Genomic DNA, 21279 nt, shown 5'->3' with positions numbered 1-21279 from the left:
TGTGCAGGAGTGACGCCAGCACTCACACCCCTCGAGAGGGCACATTTCTGGGCAGCTCTCTAGACCCTGAACCTTTCCCCTCCCCAGAACTCAAGCCTCACTCTGCCCCGCCGCGGCCCCCGTGCCACCCTTCTTGGCAGGACCTGCAGGCAGGTGCCCTGGACCTTCTCTGCTTTTGCCATCGGACACCACAGCGTTGGCCAAGTCACCTGTCCCTGCGGAGCCTTGGATTGCCGGTCTATAAACTGGACTTGTAAGCCGTCTGCTTCAGGGCTGCGCGCAACGGGTCTGCAGACTTCAGTGCGGCCCTGCTGCGGACGCCCGTGACTTCCACAGTGGCGTCCCCTCGGGCCTGGGCTCTTTGGGAGATGCGCTGGGCTGGGTTGGAGATTTGGGGGACAAGGGAGACTTTCCAACTGTCCTCAAGACACCCCTATATCTCCCACCTGCTCTTCCCCAAAGCTGTGGACACTTCCATGAGAGATGGGCTGGGGAGGGCAGGTCCCGTCTCCGCTTCCAGGATAGGCCAGGCCTCAAGAGTCCCAGTACTCACGGGACGCCGGCACACGCCTGTCATCCTAGTACTGGGAGGAAGACAGGAGGGTCACAGGCTCAGCCTCAGAAGCCCAGCAAAACACTCAGCAACTTACTGAGACCTTCTTAAAAAGGAACGAAAACAGCTGGGCTGTAACTCAAAGGTAGAATGAACCCAGTAGAATGAATCAGCGAATAAGTGACAATGTTAAGAATTAGGGATGGCCGGGCGTGGTGGCGCACGCTTGTAATCCCCCCGCTTGGGAGGCTGAGACAGGAGGATCGCGCAGGTTCGAAGCCAGCCTCAGCTACTTAGTGAAGCCCTCAGCAACTTAGTGAGACCCTGTTTCCAAATAAAGTATAAAATAGGGCTGGGGGTGTAGCCTGGAGGTAGAAGAGCCCCTGGGTTCCACCCCCAGTACCACCAAGAAAAAAAAAAAAGAGTTAGGGATGGAGCCGGGCGTGATGGCGCACACCTGTAACCCTGGTACTTGGAGGACGAAGATTAAAGGCCACCATGCAAGACTGTTTCAAAATAAAGTAAAACAGGGCTGGGGTGTAGCTTAGAGTGGGACATCCCTGAGTTCAACCCCTCGCGAGCCCTCCGTGTGCCCCGCCCACCTGGCCGGGGAGGAGACTCTGCTGTCACCTCTGCAGGTGACCGAGGTGACCGCTCTCATCCCCTGACCACGAGCACACCGTGGCAGCCCTGGGGGTCGGAGCTGCCGGCGCCCACGCCTGTCCCGTCGCCCCCAGGAGCCCACATATTCATGCTGATTCTCCCATCACCAGAGCCAGAGCCATCTCTGAGGCCCGCAAGGGAGCGGGCGAGGTCGTGGGGACAGCGGGCAGCTGGCTGTGGGTGGTTAGAAGGGCAGGGGTCGGGGTAAGGCCCAGAAACCTCTTGTTTTTCAGCTGTGGAGGGGGGGGGCTCCTCTATCGCCTCTACCCCGCGGTGGGAACATGGTCTGGGAAGCCCGTGCCTCGGAGCCGCAGGGAGTGGCTGCGTGGGGCTGGGGTGGAGAAACAGCTGTCACAGTTCAGATGCAGGGACAGCCTGGGGCCTCACGCCAGCCTCCTGGAGCGACAGCCACTGGGTTTTGTTTTGGTTTTTGCTACTGGAGAGTGAACCCAGGGGTGTTCTACCTCTGAGATCCATTCTACCTCTGACATCCAGCCCTTTTTTAAAGTTTTGAAACAGGGCCTTGCTATGTGGCTGAGGGCTTCGCTAAATTGCTGAGCTGGCCTCTAACCTGCATTTCTCCTGTCTCAGCCTCCCAAGCTATGGGATCCCAAGTAGGGGACACCACACCCGGCCCATACTTGTTCTTCCTGCCAATCTGCTCAGACACGCCATTGGACAGCAAAGCCTCACGCCACGGGCTTAAGATGTTTAGTTTGTTTTTATTGCAACAGAGCCCCTTTGCTGACTCCAAGCCAGGAATGGCCCAACTGCCCAGCTGCAGGGGCTGGGGCCCAGAGATCCCACACAGCTCTCCTGAAGGACCCCCCCAAACACACCTTCCCAAGCTTTTCTCCCCAGAAATACGTCCTGCGTAGCAGAGAAAGCGCCTAGAAACTGGAGTAAATGAAATCAAAGTGGCAGAGCAGGAGAGGGACAGAGCCCAGCTCCCTGCTGCGGCTTGAGGGCTGCTGGTGTCTGGGAGGGGCCTCTGCAGCCAGGGCGCTAACTCTACAGCTAGGGACACAGAGCACTCGCCCCGGGACACCAGCTGGGTGCCTCGTCCTGTAGGTCAGCAGCGCAGGACAGAGGGCTGGGTCCACGGATACAAAATGGAGATTGAGCCACTGTTGGGGGTGGGGGAAAGATCTTTTTTTTTTTTTTTGCAGTACTGGGGATGGAACCCAGGGGCATTCTACCTTTGAGCTACACCCCCCCCAGCCCTATTTTTTAGTGTTTTTATTTTTGGAACAGGGTCTCACTGAGTTGCAGAGGGCCTTGCTAAGCAGCTGAGGCTGTCCGTGAACCGCGATCCTCCAGTCTCAGCCTCCCAAATGCTGGGATTACAAGTGTGTGCCACCACAACCAGCTGGCACAGATCTTTTGAGATTCTGCTGGCCCCTGGCTGATCCAGCTAGAGGGCGGAGGACAGGGTGGTGATTGGCAGAACAGCACAGCTGGGCTTCCAGGTCTCCAGGGATGGCTTCATTGCCAGCCAGAGACAACCCCAGAGCCACCGGACCCCAGCGTGGTGGCTCCTGGGCTCAGTCCCGGGCCAGCTCTGCTGTTCGGTATAGTCTACCCAGCAGAAAGCCGGTGTTCCTGTGGGCACAGCACGGCCGGCCTTTGCGGAATCCTGTGCAGAGGCCATCACCGGCAGGTCTTGGGCCGTGTGGGGGAGGGGCACTGGGGTGGACTTCCCACTGGCCCTTGGTGGGCATCAAGATGGCAGAGCTCACTGGTTCTCCAAAGAGGCAAGTCAGAGCCCTGGGTGAGGAGGGAGCTCTCGCTGTACCCTGACACCTCCCGGCTCCCACGCCTCCCTCCAGCTCTGCCTGGGTCCCAGTCCCAACTCTGGTCAGAAAGAACCAGGCTCCTGGACCCAGCAAGGTCCCAGCTGGAGCAGAGGAGGGGAAGGTGCTGGGCACTCAGTCTCCCCCCCCCCCCCCGCCTTGATGCTGGGACTTAGACCCAAGAGTGTTCTACTTTCGAGCTACACTCCCAGCCCCATTTTATTTGATTCTGAAACAGGGTCTTGCTAAATTGCTGCGGGTCTCGGTAAATTGCTGAGGCTGTCCTCCAACCTGTGATCACCCTGCCTCAGCCTCCCGAGTGCTGGGATCACAGATGGTGCCACCCTGCCTGCCTGGAGACTCTGTCTTTGCCCATCTGACTGTGAGGCTGAGCTTGGCTTCTCTCCCGCCCACCCCTCATGGCACCCCTGCCAGGGCCTGCCTCTGCACGGGCTTAGAGAAACCCAGAGTGACCCTCACCCTGACCCACCCCCCCACCCAGCCATCTCCAGCCGGCCCTGCCCATCCCTATTGACCTCCTACGTGCAGAAAACGGGGCTCCCTTGCTCTTCAGGCCTGAAGCTGTGCTCCCTGCGGGGCCTGGTGCTCCTGCGACCCCCCATGAGCCAAGCATGGGTGAGCCGGGATGGGGACCTCGTCAGGGTGGCGTCTGCAGGCCGCGGTTCCTCAGTGACACGGGGTCGCGCTCAGGGTCCCTCTCTGGGGACAGGGAATGAGATGCTGGCCCGGGCTCCCCTCCTGCTGGCCACGGTGCGGAGCGGACTCACGGTGTGCAAGATGGCAGGTGTTGGCCTTTGGTGCCACCCTGCCTGGGCGGGCAGGGGCTGGAGGGGTCTTTACTGAGTCGGGGAGGGTCCCGTGGCCTCCAGGCCCTGCAGCTTCTCTGCGGAGGCTCTGTCGGGGAGCAGCACCTCCACGGTGTAGCTGAGCCTCTTGGCGTGCAGCAGGCTGTAGGTGTTGTCGAAGCGCAGGACATCTGCAAGGGCGGAGAGGCGGTCAGGCGGGGGACAGCACCTGTGCGGGTGGGGGGGCTCAGGGATGGGTGGGCCCAGGCCGCGGCCAGGGCTGAGGCCCAGCTCCGAGTTCGGTGCTCAGCACCCCTCCCTGGTCGACACCTGTGCCGCAGAGAGGAATCATGGGACCTTCACGGCTCCCCATCCTCAAGGCTGCCCATGCAGAAGGCACTGTCATCCTCTCTCCTGTGGCTCAGATGCTAAATGTGACCCAAAGGTCCACGTGTTAAAGGCTGGTCCCCAAGGTGGGAGTGGATCCAAGTCACCAAAGCAACTCCCCTGAAGGCCCTGGGATCTAACCGGTCTGCAATACCCTCCCTGAGAGCCGGGAATAGCGCTGCAGAGAGGCCGGACTGGGAAGAGACGGCCAGCCTTCCTCCGCTGTGAAGAGGAAGACAACTCTGGCGGCCCTGCGGCTCTTACAGACGCCGGCCTTGGGGCAGGTGAGGCTCCCGTCCTCCGGCACCAGGTGCGCGTTGTAGCGCTGGCTGGGCAGCACCTCCGTCATCTCCCCGGCCCTCTGCCGCTCCCCCATCTTGGTCTTCAGGAACACCCCGAAGCCGATGTCCCCGCCGTCCGAGGCAAACTGCCACCTGCAGCGGACAGGGCGGGGCTGAGGCCTCCAGCTGGAAAGTGTTCCAGCCGCGGCCCGGACCCTGGCCCCGCCCCTGACTCCGCCCCCACCCTGGCCCCGCCCCACCTGGCCCCGCCCATAGCCTGGTCCGCCTGCCCCGCCCCTACCCTGGCCCCGCCCCCGTCCCTGGCCCCTCAGCCTTTAGCCCTGCCCCTAGCCCCGCCCCTGCCTCTGACCCTGCCCCTACCCTGGCCCCGCCCATATGACCCCGCCCCGTGGACCCGCCCCGTCCCTGGCCCCGACTCCGCCCTTGGCCCTGCCCCTGCCTCTGAATCTGGCCCCGCCCCTCCCCGGCCCTGCCCGTGGCCCCGCCCCGCTTGGCCCCGCCCCCGGCCCCCTACCTGAGCACGCAGCCCGGCAGCAGGATCTCGTGCTCCACCTGCTGCGAGGAGCCGCGGCCCACGCTCGCCGAGCTCTCGTAGCGCGTCCTCAGCTGCTGCCGCAGGTAGTAGCGCCGGGGCACCTCGCCCCCGTAGCTGATCTGCGCGGGAGGGCGGTGAGCGGCCGGCCGGCCCCGGCCCCCGCCCCGCCCGGGCGCCCCGCACCTTGCTCGGGCACTTGGGGTCGCCGTCGGGGTCGGTCATGGTGCCCCCGAACTCCGCGGGCAGCTGGTCGGCGCTGATGAACTTGGGCAGCTCCTGCTTCCAGTTCTCTGGCGGGAGCAGGAGGGGCTCCGAGGGGCTCAGGGACAGTAAGAGAGGGCCCGGGGAGGGGGTCCCTGGCTCGCCACCCCGGCGCCTAAGAGCACCCAAGGATGTTCCGTGCCTCCCAGACCCCGGCCTGGGGCCGAGGCCCTTGTGGGCGGAGGTGACTGGGTTCAGCAGGGCCAGTGACCGAGTGAAGAGGACAGGCCCAGTGAGTAAAGGGACGCCAACGCTGACCTCTGCTTCCTGGGCAGAGGCCGAGATGGGCCTCTCCAGGAGGCCGCTCACTCACCTCCCAGAATCACGATCTTCTTCCGGGTCTCCTCACTCATGAAGGACTTGACCAAGTTGAAGGCCACTGGGAAAAGCCTGGGGACTGAAACACACGCAACTCCCTTGGGAAGCTGGACAGAGAGGACTCGGGCATAAAAAGCCACAGCCATCGGGAGCTGAGACCCGGGGATCACGGTTCACGCCAGTCTCAGCTACTTAGGCCCTTTGCAACTCAGTGAGACCCTGTTTCAAAAATTAAAGACTAAAAAAATAGGGCTAGGGGTGTAGCTTAGAGGTAGAATGCCCCTGGGTTCCATCCCCAGTACCGCAAAAAAAAAAAAAAAAAAAAAAAAAAAAACTGAGCGTTCCTTAGATCTGGGTTCTGCCATCCCTGCCATGTGACCTCCAACTAGAGACTCAGACTCACCTTCTCTGAGCCTTAGTGCTGTTAACTGCAAAATAAAAATGAAGACAAAAAAAAGAAAATTCGTGGAACACTTCGCACAGTGCCCGGGTCTCCATAAATGGCTGTGTCCTCTAACCCAGCTGGAAGACGTAGAGTGGGGTTTTGTAGTAACCAGACTAGCTCTCTGTGATTCTGGAAGGCCTGGAACTACAAAGCCTGAACAAACCAAAACCCCGAGTCTTCGCAAAGGATGGCGTGAGAAGCCCCGACCCGAGGCTGATCTGCTGTCCCCGCGCCCTGCTCTGGGGGTCACCCTGGTCACGGACTCACCTCGAACAGAGATCAAAGCCTTCACTGTCTCCGGATAATTTGCTTCCATGATGGCAAAAAACTGGGAAGTCAAGAGGAGTCTGGCTGCGGCCCTGCCCAGCCCCCCGCCTTCCCCACGGGCCTGTGCCGCCTCCCTGGCTGACCCGCAGCACCCTCCACGCACCCGAGCAGCGCAGGCCGGCTGCCCGCCGTCCTGGGAGCCCCTGCCCCAGCCTGCTGCCCAGCAGCCACCCGCCTCACCTGCTGGTAGACCTCCACAGCCGGCTTCCACAGGTGTCTCAGGCCCAGCCCCTCCATGTCAAACACCAACAACACCGTCTCGACCTTCCTGCCTAGCTACGGGGAACAGAGCGGTGGGTGTACGGGTCAGACCACAGATCCTGGAGCCCCTGGCCAGAGACTCTGCCCACTTTCCTGCTCCACGCCCCTGGCGTTGCCCAAGCGGACGGAGCCCATCTGTTAGCCGCATGGCTGCTTTCAAGCCAGAGCCATGTAGTTACAGACAGGCCATGTGTGGAGGGGGCGCTGGGGATTGAACCGGGGCATTCTATCTCTAAACCACACCACCAGCCCTGTTTTTTGTTTGTTTGTTTGTTTTGTTTTGTTTTGAAACAGCGTCTCACTAAGTTGCTGAGATTGGCCTCAATCCTGCAATCCTCCTGTCTCAGCCTCCCAAGTACTGGGATTATAGCTGTGTGCCACTATGCCTGGATCCTGTGTCTTATTGATTTATCTATTTATTTATTTGTGGTACTGAGGGTTGAACCCAAGGACATTCTACCCCCGGGATACAACCCCAGCCCCCCTTTTTTTTAAATTTTGAAACAGGGTTTTGCCATATTGTTGAGGGCCTCACTACGTTGGCTGAGGCTGGCCATGAACCCGCGGTCCTTCTGTCTCAGCCTCCCAAGTACCAGCAGTGCAGGTGTGCAGACCCTGCCGGCCAAGGCTCACCCTTTGACTCTGCAGCTCGCACTCCTGCAGAAGCAGCTCGAAGGTCTTGATGCGTCTCCGGATCAGCTCCTGCTTGGATGCCGACAGGAGGAGCCCCTTGGGGTCCAGGGACCCAATGATGTCGAACCACACGGGGCAGCCTTCGTGGTCATAGCCGCACAGGCCGCCGGAGTCATAGAGCCGGATCACCTGGTTGGGGAGGAGGAGGTCCCAACTCAGGGCAGGCTCCAGCAGTGGGGAGGGGGCGGGGCTTGCTGCCTGGGGCTCACCTCCGAAGGCTGCCACGAGAGGATGTTGTCCAGGTCCTGCTGCTTGCGGAAGCTCATGTGCTGCAGAGAGATGGCGGGAGATGAAGACTCCGCCCACCCCAGTGGCCTGGGCGTGTACCTGGGACACCAGGCCAGGTCCCTCTGCCCACAGCCACCTGCCAGAGCTCTCCTGGACCCCACCACACAGAGCTGGGAATGCGGACAGGAGGGCCTGGGGACCGGGCGATGCAGAAAGGGAGCCAAGAAGGAAGGGGGAAGAAGCACGGGGTGGCCGTCCTCTGTCCTGTCCCCTGGGTACAGCCCGTGGCAGACAGGCCCGTGGGGTAGTAGGGCCTCACCTTCCGGAGCATGTCCTCGGCCTTCTGAAGGTCAAAGTTCCGAGCTGTGAAAGGAAAAGGGGAGAAGAGGCGTGGGGCTGGGTCTAGAAGGACCGGTAGCCATTCTGACTATTTATATTGAAGAAATAAAGCCGGGCGTGGTGGCGCATGCTTGGAATCCCCGCGCTTGGGAGGCGGAGACAGGAGGATTGCCCGCAGGTTCGAAGCCAGCCGCGCTGGCTTAAGAGACCCTGTTTCCAAATAAAAATATAAAATAGGTCTGGAAGTGTAACCTGGGGGTAGAAGGGCTTCCAGGAACCCCAGTACCACCATAAATAAATAAATAAATAAATAAATAAATAAATAAATAAATAAATAAATATATTTTGAAGAAATAGCTTTTTTTTCCCTTGGTACTTGGGGTTGAGCCCAAGAGCATTCTACCTGAGAGCTACACTCCCAGCCTCTACTTTTTATTTGGAAACAGGGCTTGCAGAGTTGCTGAGGCTGGCCTTGAACCAGCGGTCCTCCTGTCTCAGCCCGCCAAGTACTGGAATTACAGGTGTGCACCACCATGCCAGGCTGAAGTAGCATTTTATTTTATTTTATTTTATTTTATTTATTTATTTTTGCGGGTCTGGGGATGGAACCCGGGGGCATTTGAACTCCAAGCTATACCCCCTGCCCTGTTTTTTTTAATTCTTGAAACAGGGTCTCACTAAGTTGCCGAGAGCCTCACTAAGTAGCTGAGGCTGTCCGCGAACCACGATCCTCCGGTCTCAGCCTCCCGAGTGCTGGGATGACAAGCGTGCCCACCGCGCCCGGCTGCAGTAGCATCTTGATGGGAAATGTCGTGCCCGGGGTTGAACTCTAACCTGACTTCTGCTCTGACCACTTAGTGACTCATTCCCCTTTGGCAGATGATGAAACCAAGGCTCGGAGGAGATTTCGTGCTGTCACGGGGAAGCTGACCTGGCCTGGAGCCTGGGGCACAAGCCTGGTCCTTACTTCTCTGTAGCGCTGTCTGCTAAAGTCTCCCACTCCTCCGGAGACACCCTCTTTCCTTCCCTCCCTTCCCGCCTTCCACCCACGGCGCCTCACCTCGGAGCCAGCGCAGGAAGAAGTAGTCGTCAGCCTTGGGCAGGGCAGGCAGCAGGTCTTGAAGGTTCTCCTTGAACTAAGTGGGAATATGAGGGTCAGAGGGGCCCTTTGGACCCCCAACTCCATCTCAGGCCTTTCCCGCCTGCCCTGAATCATTTGGGCATAGGAGGAGGAATTGGGTCCTTCTCTAACTTTGGGGTACCCTGACCCCCAATACTCTCATTCCACAAGCCTGAAACGGGGCCCTGACAGCTCCCATTTTGCAAAGCTCCGTAGGCGCTTCCGACGCAGGTCAGGCCAGAGGTTTTAGGAACGAGGCCCCATGCTGCATCTGGGGACGTTGATTTGAAGGCAAGTGGTTGAATCCCTCTGAGCCTTGGTTTCCACATACGATAAATGGGGATAAATTCGTGCCAGCCCAGGGCGTGTGTGTGTGGAAGCCCTTAGCCCAGTCACGGCTCAGAGGAGCCAGGTACACGTGGGTCCTCACTCAGCAATCCCGGCCTGCCTGAAGCCCCAGGCAGCGGAGCCTTAGGGACAAACTGAAGGAAGGCTGCAGGGAGGCCGGGGGGAGGCAGCCGGCACACGGCGCCTTTCTCTGCGGGCAGAGTTTGGAAAAATCTCTGGGAACTGGATCTGAGATTCGAGGCTCAGGTGAGACAGGGGAGACGCCACTTTGTGGGGACCAAGGGACCTGAAAGCGAGGGCCGTCTTTGGTTGGGAAGCTGTGAATTCCAGCCATCTGGATGGCCACCCACCGAACCTTCAGCTTCATGGAGAATGCTTAAAGAAGGATGCTCTTGTGCGTTGCTTACATAATTAAAAGTGAATAATCGCTTTCAGCCGGGCGTGGTGGCGCACGCTTGTCATCCCCGCGCTTGAGAGGCGGAGACGGGAGGATCGCGCAGGTTCAAAGCCAGCCTCAGCTACTTAGTGAGGCTCTCAGCAGCTTAGTGAGACCCTGTTTCCAAATAAAATATAAAATGTGTCTGGGAGTATAGCCCGGAGGTAGAAAAGTCCCTGGGTCCCACCCCCAGTACCACAAAAATAAATAAATAAATAAATAAATAAATAGTTGAGCCCGGCGGGCGTGGTGGCACACGCTAGTAATCCCAGCATTTGGGAGGCTGAAACGGGAGGATTGCGGTTCGCGGACGGCCTCAGCTACTTAGTGAGGCCCTCTGCAACTCAGTGAGACCCTGTTTCAAAATAAAGAATAAAAAATAGGGCAGGGGGTGTTGCTCGGAGGTCGAATGCCCCTGGGTTCCACCCCCAGACCCGCAAAAAAAAAAAAAAGTTAAAAAAATAAAAAAAAAGAAAACAGCTGCAGCCTCTAGCTTTGTAGTCGTGGTCGTCATTGTCCTCCCCCTCCTCTTCCCCCTCCCCCCCTCCTCCTCCCCCCTCCTCCTCCTCCTCCTTCTTCCTTTTTTTTAGTACTGAGGATTGAACCCAACAGCATTCTACCATCAAGCTACACCCCCAGCCTTATCATTATTATTATTATTATTATTATTATTATTATTATTATTATTTTGTGGTAGTGGGGGTGGACCCAGGGGCATTCTACCTCTGAGCTACACCCCCAGCCCTAGTTTTTGTTCTTTACTTTAAAACAGGGTCTCACCCAGTAGCTGAGGCTGGCCACAAACCTCGAGCCTCCTGTTTCAGCTTGAGTGCTAGGGTTACAAGTGTGGGCCACCATGCCCATCCCCAGCCCTATTTTTGTATTCTTTATTTGGAAACAGGGCCTCACTAAGTAGCTGAGGCTGGCCGCGACCTGTGATCCTCCCGCCTCAGCCTCCCAAGCGCTGGGATCACGAGCCTCCAGCCTCTGAGAATGGCGGGGTTTTCCTTTGGCGGGGTGGAGGGACAGCGCCCTGGGGCAGCATCTCTGCAGCACCCGCTCCGCCCCTCCACGGTACTGGCTTCTCTCATCAAGACATGGGCAGAGACAGGAGGGGCAAAGGTCACATGCCTGCTTTGCAGATGAGGAAACAGAGGCAGGGCGCGGAGGACCTGCTCTGGGACAGTAGGGGAAGTGGCCAGGCCATGGGGAATCCATGCCATCTGCCCTTGGGGACTTGCAGTCCTTGGAACGCACATCAAATAAAAGAAAGCCACCAAGAGACAAGGGAAGGGGAACAGATTCTCACAGTAGACAAGTTCAAGATGAAAACGCAAGCTCTATTAATTACTAATAACAAAACAGTTACAGCCATAAATTTTCATACTTTTTTTTTTTTGGTGTGGTCCTGGGGGTGGAACTCAGGGGCTTTTCTACCTCTGGGCTATACTCCCAGACCTATTTTATACTTTATTTGCTGAGAGCCTCACTCAGTAGCTGAGGCTGGCCTCGAACCTATGCGATCCTCCTGTCTCAGCCTCCCAAGCGCTGGGATTACAAGTGTGCGCCACCACACCCAGCTAAACCTGCATACTTTATTTATTTATTTAAGTTTTTTTTTTTTTTTTTTTTTTTGGTGGTCCTGGGGTTCCTGGAAGCCCTTCTACCTCCGGGCTACACTCCCAGACCTATTTTATATTTTTATTTAGAAACAGGGTCCCCTAAGCCAGTGCGTGCAGTTGGCTTCAAACCTTCGCGATCCTCCTGTCTCCGCCTCCCAAGCGCCACCACGCCTGGCTCAACCTTCATACTTTAAAAGACTATATTCCTGTATCTTTCTTATAGAACAAGTTATCAACATAGTAAGTAACTTCTAGCAGACAGATAGGGAAGAGCTAAGACCCCCCAAAGGGGACAGTGCCTGCTTTAAACTTCAGAAGCCAGAGACAGAGCGGGCTTCTCCCGGCACCCCGACCTGGCTAACCAGTCACACCTTTTGATGAGTGATCTAACAGAAAAGGCGCACACAGCCGAGATAACTGCACCTGCTTCTGGTGGGACAAGAGGACTATTGGCTAAGCAGGATGGGAGGGAAGAGATAATTCATTCTTATAAAAAATGTCCCCTCTGCAACTTAGACCCTGTTTCAAACTAAAGAATAAAAAACAGGGAAGGGGGTGTAGCTCGGAGGTCGAATGCCCCTGGGTTCCATCCCCAGACCCGCACACACACACAAATGCTGTGTTCAGAGACGTCAGTCAGTGCTTTGATTGTTCTGGCCCTTCTTTCTACCTCTGTAATAATAAAACTTTTTTTTTTTTTTGGTGGTCCAGGCTATACTCCCAGACCTACTTTATATTTTATTTAGAAACAGGGTCTCACTCAGTTGCTGAGAGCCTCACTAAGTAGCTGAGGCTGGCTTCGAACCTGCGCGATCCTCCTGTCTCCGCCTCCCAAGCGCGGGGATTACAAGCGTGCCCACCACGTCTGCCCGGCTGTAATAATAAAACTTGGCTTAAGTTGAGCAGGGTAGTTCTGGCTATTTTTTCTAAACTAGCTAAGAACAAGAAGCCCCAGTGACATCTCACACCATTACACCTTCCTCCTGCCCCCTTTTGTGGCACTGGGGATTAAACCCAGGGGATCCTACACTGAGCTGCACCCCCAGCCCTCTTTATTTCCAAACAGGCTCTCTTGCCGATTTGCTGAGCCTGGCTTAAACCTGCGAGCCTCCTGTCTCTGCCTCCCGAGCACTGGGCTTACCGGGGTGCGCCCCCACGTAGCCCTTAAACTCCCGTTATTCACAGGCCCAAAGTGTGCGCCAGGACCGAGACCCCACGGCTGAGCAGTCCCTGCTGCCCCGCGGCCGTCCCTCCCAGGGGCGACTTGCAGGGCTATTTCAAAGCCACCCTAAACTCCCCTGCATTCCCCTTTAATAAAAATAAATAAAGAGAAGGAGAAGGCTTGGGCCCCAAGGAATTTCAGAACCCAGGGAAACCAAGTAAACATGTTGCAATCTGAACAGAGTGTCAGCAGCCCTGGCCCGGCCACCCCCCCCACGAGGGGGCCAAGGCCGGGTGGGGGCGCAGGGGTGGCCCCCACGTCCCAGGGATGGGGCGCATGGGGTGCCCTCTGCCCCTGCCGGGGGACTTCAGCCCCGGGAGGCCGCTGCTCGCCCCCCCACCCAGCCTCCCCGCCCGCCAGCCCCTCACCCTGTCCAGTGCCTGCTGCTGGCGGGGGCTCAGGTCCCCCACTCGGCCGCTCATGGTGCTGGCGGGGCGAGTGTGCGGACGCGTGGCCGGCCGGGCTCCTGGCTGCCAGCACCCCGCTGTCTGGTTTTGCCAGGCCGGTCACATGTTGGTCCCGCCTCACCCGGGGCCTCCTGGGCCCTGCCCCGCCCTGCCGTCTCCTCCCCCCTCCCTGGGGATTTTTGCCTGGGTTGCCAAGGGCACCCCACCTGGGGTGCCCAAGTGACCTGGCCCAGCAGGTGCCCAGCACGCCGGTATTCCCGGTACTTGGGAGGCCGAGACAAGAAGATTTCAGGTTTGAGGCCAGCCTCAGCCATTTAGCAAAACTCTGTTCCGAGATTTAAAAAAACAAAATTAAAAAGGGCCAGGGTGGGGGGTGTAGCTCAGAGGTAGAATGTCCCAGCGTTCAATACCAGTACTAAAATAAATAAGTAAAAATTAAAAGGGCAGGGGGTGTAGCTCAGTTGTAGAACTTTCCTAAGGTTCAATCCCCCCAAAAATAAATATGGTTGGGGGCGTAGGTCAGAGATGGACTGCCCCTGGGTTCAGTTCCCAGTACCAAAAAGAGAAGAGGTGACCCGAGCACACACGGCAGCCTGGGGACCGGGTGGCCGCCAGGTCCTTCACCCCTCACCCCAGGGCTCCCGAGACTCCCAGGTGGGGGAAGGCTGGGGGCACAGGGGGCCGGGGGTCCTCTTCTGAGCAAAATGGAGGCAGTTTTTAGGAGCCCAGGGACATCCACGTCCCCGGCCCTTCTGCCTAAGGAGCCCCTGCCCTCCACCGGTGCTGACCACAGCTGGGCTCAGTCCCTGCCGCTGGCGACTGGAGAAGCCCGCGGTGCCCCGGCCCTGGCTCTCAAGGTGTGGGGAGGCTGATAAGATGGCTCCGTGAGGGACGCCTGGCTTTTCCACTCGCCAATTGGCGAGGATGTCAGGCGCCAGGAGTTATGGGTTGGGGCTGCCGGGGAGGCCCAGGTGGCCGGCCTGAGGCGGGGCTCACGGGCAAGGGTGGCAGAACACACACGGCACGGCCTCCTTCAGGTTTCAGTTTTTGTGGCACTGGGAATGGAGCCCTCAGGTGGTCTACCTCTGAGCTACACCCCCAGCCCTCTTTACTTTTTATTTTGAAATAGAGTCTCACTTAGTTGCTGAGACTGGCCTCAAACCGGCGATCCTCCTGCCTCAGCCTCCCAAGTGCTGGGATCCCTCGCTTGCGCCACACGCCCGTCGTATCTGGGGCTCTTGGAGGGTCCCAAAGGCTCCCCTTGACGGCTCGGAGCCGCCTTTGGGAGGCGGGGCCTAGCTGGAGGCAGGCCACCACTGGAGAGGAGCCCGTAAAGGACGTGGTTTGTCCCTGGCCAGCCAATTATGACGGAAACTTCTAGAACTATGAGCCAAAATAAATATTTTCTCCTCTAGGCTAATTCTCGGGTGTTTTGTCACTATGACAGAAAGCTGACTAATACGTCAAGCAGTGAGCCACTCTTCCTCAAACTGAAACGAACACCAAGTCCCAAACAAACCCCACGCGCGCACACGCACACACACACACACACACACACACGCACCTCAGACAGTGATACTCGAGGTAGAGGCTGGTGCACGGGAGACCTTCGCGCGTCCTGGCTGCAGCGGAAACCGAGCGCTTTTGTAGACAGGACAGGGCACACTGGGATGTTTAACTCTTTTACCGCTCTGGCCAAAAAGAATCCCGAGAGAAAAGACTTGAAGCTTAAAGTTGTGCATTGTTAAAAGGGAAAATTCTGAAACCATTTTTTGGAAGTACTGGGGGTTAAAGCCAGGGCAATTCTGTCTCTAAGCTACATCCTCAGCCCCAGTTTTTATTTTTTGATTCTGAGACAGGGGGTCTCACCAAGTGCGTGAAGCTGTCCTCGAACCTGGGACCTTTCTGTTTCAGTCTCCTGAGTATTTGAATTATAGGCATGCATCGCCGCGTCAGGCTTGAAAGCATTTTTAATGTTTTAATGTGTTTGATGAACAGTTTATAATCACGTGGGAACAGACGGGCGCGGTGGCGCACACTTGTAATCCCAGTTCTTGGGAGGCTGAGACAGGAGGACCGCAGGTTTGTGGCCAGCCTCAGCTACTTAGTGAGGCCCTCGGCAACCTAATGAGACCCTGTTTCCAAATAAAGAAAAAAAAAATAGGGCTGGGGGTGCAGTTCAGAGATAGAAAGCTCCTGGGTTCAATCCCTAGCACCACAAATAAGTAAGTAAATAAATAAGTAAGAAAATAAATAAATAAATAAATAAATAAATAAATAATAAATAAAATGTGGCAGGTAATGAGTCACCTACAGGAAGAAGTCTTTAAGCAGTATTACAGGCGCCGTCTGCTCACCATGCCCTGCTTTCAGGGCTTGTAAATATTAGTTCAGTGCTGTGCAGTAGAAAAGTAATATAAGCCACACAGGTGACTTTAAGTTCTCTAGCGGCCACATAAAAAATTCATTACTAGGCTGGGCGTGGTGGCACACATCTGTAATCCCAGTACTTGGGAGGCTGAGACAGGAAGACCGCGGGCTGGAGCCCAGCCCGGGCAACTTAGTGAGGCCCCATGTCAAAATTAAAAAATAAAATAGAGCTGAAGGTATAGCTCAGAGGTAAAATGTCCCTGGGTTCAATCCCCAGTTACACACACACATGTGCACACACACACACACACACACACACACACACACACGTCATTTAAATATTATATAGCCAGAATATTATCATTTTAGCAAGTAATAAGATTAGCAAATAAGATAGTCCTTTTTTTTTTTTTTTTGCGGGTCAGGGGATGGAACCCAGGGGCATTCAACCTCCCAGCTACACCCCCTGCCCAATTTTTTATTCTTTATTTTGAAACAGAGTCTCACTGAGTTGCAGAGGGCCTCACTAAGTAGCTGAGGCTGTCTGCGAACGTCGATCCTCCGGTCTCAGCCTCCCGAATGCTGGGATTACAAGCGTGCGCCACTAGGCCTGGCTTAAGATAGTAATAATAATAATAATAATAATAATAATAATATATGTATATATTTGGTGATACTGGGATGGAACCCAGGGGCATTCTACCTCTGAGCGACACCCCCAGCTTTACTTTTTATTCTTTATTTTGAAACAGGGTCTCACCGAGTTGCAAAGGGCCTCACAAAGTAGCCGAGGCTGTCTGTGAACAGCGATCCTCCGGTCTCAGCCTCCCCAGTGCCGGGATTACAAGCGTGCCCACCACGCCCGGCTCAAGACCACGGGGCCGACGCCTCCCCTCTTTGCTGTAGCTTTCTCCCTTTTCTTGTGAAACGTGACCCTTGCCCTGGTCCCTCCTGACCCGTGCTGAGGCCGGGCCGCGATGACCCGCCTCCCACGCCTCCTGCCTCTTCCCTCCCACCCCCCAGGTTTCCCTAAGGCTCCTGGGCTCTCTCGGGCCACAGGTGCCCTGCTGGCCGCCCCAACGAAGCCTGTGACCTGCCAATGGAAGCCAGGCCCTGGGGCCGCTGGTGCCTGCAGGCGAAGGAAGGGCGAGCTCAGAGCTCGCAGAGGCCCCGGCTACCCCTGCCCGCATCGTGGCTGCGTCAGACCCAGCTGCAGGCACCCGGCTGGACGGGTGCCGCTGATGTCCCTCAGAGACACAGGACTTGGCTTGGTGACCCTGGGCAGGGGACTGCGGGACGGAGCCTCTGCTCGGCACAGGTGCCCGGGTCTGCCTGGGAGGTGGAGCGCAGGCTCCAGGAGTGCTGGGGACGGTTTCCCGGGATCCCCCTACCGAGTCAGGGTGACCCAGGGAAACTGGGGTCTGGTGTGGCCATGTCCGGCCGATTCCCCAGGAAGGGAGATGACCACGAGGGCCAGGGAGAGGAAGAGAGGTAACCAAGTGGTACCTGATCAACTGCCCCAAAGATCCAGGACCAGGGAAGAGTTGGGTTAGGGTCAGGGGACTGGGCCCATTGCGGGGTTTCTGACTTTCTTCCCCTACACACACAGCCAGGCGCAGAGGCTTGGAATCCCCGTGCTTGGGAGGCTGAGACAGGAGGATCGCACAGGTTTGAAGCCAGCCTCAGCTACTTAGGCTCTCAGCAACTTAGTGAGATCCTGTTTCCTAATAAAATATAAAAATAGGTCTGGGAGTATACCCCGGAGGTAGAAAAGCCTCTGGTTCTACCCACAGTACCACCAAAATGAAAGGAAGGAAGGCAGGCAGGCAGACAGACAGGTGTGTGGTAGCACATGCCTGTAATCCCAGTACTTGGGAGACCAAAACAGGAGGATCGCAGGTTCGAGGACAGCCTCAGCAAGTAGTGAACTTTGCCTCAATCCTAGCAAGACCCTGTTTCCAAATAAGAAATAAAACCGAGCTGGGGGTGTAGCTCAAAGATAGAATGATGCCCCTGGGTTCAACCCCCAACACCACAAAAAAAGGATACCCCTGGGTTCAGTCCCTAGTATCTCTGTCTATCCGTCTGTCCATCCATGCCTCCCCCCCTCACACACACACACACACACACACACACACACACACACGCACACACACACGCACACGCACGCACGCATCTCTGTTCCTGGCATAGTCAGACCCAAGGAAGCCTGATGTCCAGACACTGTTAGCCTGCGGCCCGTGGAGGCCGACACCAGCAGTGCCAGACAGCGTGAAGTCCTCATCGGGACCTGGCTAGAGTCTGGCGTGGCAGTGGATGTGGAAGATGGACCTGAGTCCCAGAGGCCCTTGGGGGTGACGAGGCGTGCGGGCATCTACACGCTGAGAAATCACCGCGGGCCACTTGCTGAGCGCCTGCATTAGCCACGTCTGCCTGCTCCTGCCTGCCTGCCTGCCTCCCAGGTGCTCTACCACTGAGCTACACTCTCGGCCCTTTTTATTTATGTATTTATTTGGGGGGGGGCACTGGGGATTGAAGCCAGAGGCATTATTCGACCTTCAAGCCACACACCCCCCCCAGCCTGGTTTTATTTCTTATTTGGAAACCATCTCGCAAGGTTCACTACTTGCTGAGGCTGTCCTCGAACCTGCGATCCTCCTGTCTTGGTCTCCCAAGTACCGGGCTTACAGGCATGTGCCACCACACACCTGACTATTTTTTATTTGCAAACAGGGTCTAAGTTGCCCAGGATGACCTCGACCTCTGCCTCCTGCCTCAGCCTGAGTCCCAGGATGACAGATGTGTGCGAAAGCATGTCTTTTTTAAAATATACTTTTATTGGCACGCTGTCATCGCACAGCATAATGTAGTTCAGGGCGAGAGGGACGTACGTGCACACGGCACCTGGTAAGTCTCCCCCGCCTACCCCCCCTCTCTCCCCTTCCCCAGACCTCATCATGAGATTTGCACTGAGACTTTCACACACGTAGATATCACCAGGGGGAGTGCTTCTCCCTCCCCTCTCTAGGCCCCTCCTGTGGCTCCCCTGGGATTTCTCCTCCATTACTTAAAGGGCCTACTGCATGACGGGCGGGCGTGGTGGGCACGCTTGTAATCCCGGCCTGGGAGGCGGAGACAGGAGGACCGCTCTGGTTCGAAGCCAGCCATGCTAGCTTAGAGACCCTGTTTCCAAAAATAAAAAAAGTATAAAATAGGTCTGGGGTGTAGCCTGGAGGTAGAAGGGCTTCCAGGAACCCCAGTACCACCAAAAATAAAAATAAATACAAAAATAAAGGGCCTATTGCATCCTGATGACGTCCTGGCTTCCACATGAGAAGCATATGACCCTTCGCTTTCTGTGACGGGCTAATCTCGCTTCACATAATGTTCCCCAGGTCCATCCATTTTCCTGAAAATGACAGGATTTTGTTCTTCTTTATTGCTGAGCAGAATTCCACTGCGTGGATATCCCGCACTTTTTTGCAATCCATTCATCTGTTGATGGACACCTCGGCTGGTGTCGGGTTTGGTTTTGTGGATTTTGCGTCTATAAACACGGATATGCACATGTTTCTGTAATATTCTGATTTCAGTCCCTTTGGAAAGATGCCCCAGAGCGGTGCACTGGATTGTGTGCTGGCTCCATTCCCAGTTTTCTGAGGAACCTCCACACTGCCCTCCATGGCAGCTGCGCTAATTTGCAATCCTAGCAACACGTAGAAGAGTTCCTATTTCCCCACACTCTTGCCAGCATTTATTGTTTGTATTCTTTTTTTTTTTTTTTCCAGTGCTGGGGATGCAACCCAGGGGCATTCTCCCTCCACCTCTGAGCTACACCCCTGCTACAGCCTCTCATGCAGATCTTGAGAAAGCTCCATCAGGGGATCCGCAACGGTGCAGGACCCCCATGAAGTCTGTCTGGCATTCCTTTCTTCAAAAAAATTATTTGAGGATTATTGGATCAATATGTATAATTGGAATTTTATGTATAAACATTATAACCGAAACTGATGGGCAGCGGCTTGTGAGAGACTCAGGCAGCAAAGATTTTTTTCCCAAGGATAAAATTTGGGCCAAACATTAAGTTCGAACCGACCTTAGTTTGGGCCAATGTATAAGATCAGGTTTGAGTCAGCCTTGTGATGAGACAAAGCTTACTTTCTATGATTATTTAAATGTCTGACACCCTTGCCCTAAACTCTATAAAAAATAAAATGTTTCCCTTCCTTGGAGATCCTGCTTGCTGGCTATGGCCTTGCTTTTCTGCCAAAAGAGAAAATATAAAAATTGTAACAAGTCCTGAATAAAATGGAAAAGTTTGAATCTGATCTCACGTGGCAGTTCTTCTCCCATCGACCTCGGCTTCCTCTCACCAACACACGGACCTCGACTCTTGCTAGGGCTGGACCCCGGCCCACCCCCAGCCCTCTTTTTATTCTTTATTTTGAAACCGTGTCTCACCGAGTTGCAGAGGGCCTCACTGAGTAGCTGAGGCTGTCCGCGAACCGCGATCCTCCGGTCTCAGCCTCCCGAATGCTGGGATGACAAGCGTGCCCACCGCGCCCGGCTCCACTGTTTGTATTCTTGGTGACTGCCATTCTGATTTGAGTCAGCTTGCATCTCCTGGCTGCTAACCATGTCGTTTACACTGAGCACTGAGGCTCTGACACCTGGGTCTTGCTCACCCTGAGGGACAGTCCCTGCCACCTTGGCCGCTTCCTGGAGTGAACAGTGCAGCTTTCCAAATCCATAACGCGTGAGAAAGCCCAGTCCAGCCACCTTCCTTAGCCGGCGCTGACACCCAGGCCCACGATCCACCTGCCCTAATTATCACAAGGCCAGGTGCCGGGACAGTGGCTGTGCTCCAGAGCTGAGCTTACTCACACTAGCAACGTCCAGGCCTGCTTCCTCCACCTGGGCCATCCCTCCACAGAGGTCACGAGAGCTCCCGGCCAGAGTTCTTCCCTTCTCTGACCCTGGTGCCCGGTGGCAGAGCCAGGCCCCTTCTTGGGACCTGTAGGAAACTTTGTATGTGTGGTACTAGGGATTGAACCCAGGGGCATCCCACCTCCAAGCTACCCCACCCCCGCACTTACGTATTTATTAACTGGGATTGAACCTAGCAATCCTACCTGAGCAGCACGTTCAACCCTATTTTATTTATTTATTAGTCCCATCCTTTTTTATTTTTTTGTTTTGAAACAGGGTCTTACTAAGTTACTAAGGGTCTCACTAAATTACTGAGGCTGACCTCAGACCTACAATTCTTGTGTCTCAGACTCCTGAGTACTGGGATTACAGGTGCGTGCCACTGTGCCCAGCTATAAACTATTTTTCGGCGGAGATAATTTCCTGATTATTCTGTTGGTCCGATTCTACCTCCAATTTCCTATTAATATAACGCTTTGCTTTATAATGGTAACTCATTTCTTGCTGTTGGTTTATAGAAAAAGGCGTGGGCTTCTTACTGAACTCAGGTTTACAGGAAGTAAGTGTAGGGCTAGAGTATCTATCATGCTTTTTAAATTTCCTTTATTATTATTTTTTCTGGCAGTACCATTTACCTCCGAGCCCCACCCCCAGCCCTATTTTGTTTTTTATTTTGAAGCGGTTTCTCTAAGTTGCTGAGGCTGGCCGTGAACTTGCGATGCTGTCTCAGCCTCCTGAGCACTGGGATAAGGTGCGCCACCACTCACGGCTTGTGATGCTTTTTTGTGGCCATCTGGCCACCACCGGACGAGCAGGGCGGCCATGGTGGCCCATGGGGCAGGACCCCTGCCCTGAGAGGGCAGACAGGGGTCAGGCCAGAGGAGGCTCCGAGCTCCAAGAGGAGGCTGCGGAGG

The 21279-nt window shown here is 55.9% G+C and overlaps 1 protein-coding gene across 1 annotated transcript; it reads right to left on the bottom strand.

Moving 5' to 3' along the window:
- Positions 1–3866: 3866 nt before the first annotated feature.
- LOC308278266 (SEC14-like protein 4) lies at positions 3867–13081 on the bottom strand (the record flags this gene model as incomplete). The annotated part of the gene is made up of 12 exons (XM_080717941.1): positions 3867–4006; positions 4467–4636; positions 5019–5158; positions 5223–5329; positions 5614–5697; positions 6331–6391; positions 6571–6666; positions 7285–7473; positions 7554–7613; positions 7892–7935; positions 8972–9047; positions 13028–13081. The coding sequence occupies 12 exons, from the start codon at positions 13079–13081 to the stop codon at positions 3867–3869; spliced, it is 1221 nt and encodes a 406-aa protein (XP_080574067.1).
- Positions 13082–21279: the final 8198 nt, after the last annotated feature.

Source organism: Muscardinus avellanarius (genome assembly GCF_963383645.1).
Source record: "Muscardinus avellanarius genome assembly, chromosome: 21".
Lineage (NCBI taxonomy): Eukaryota > Metazoa > Chordata > Mammalia > Rodentia > Gliridae > Muscardinus > Muscardinus avellanarius.
This window is presented reverse-complemented; position numbering and strand designations above follow the sequence as displayed.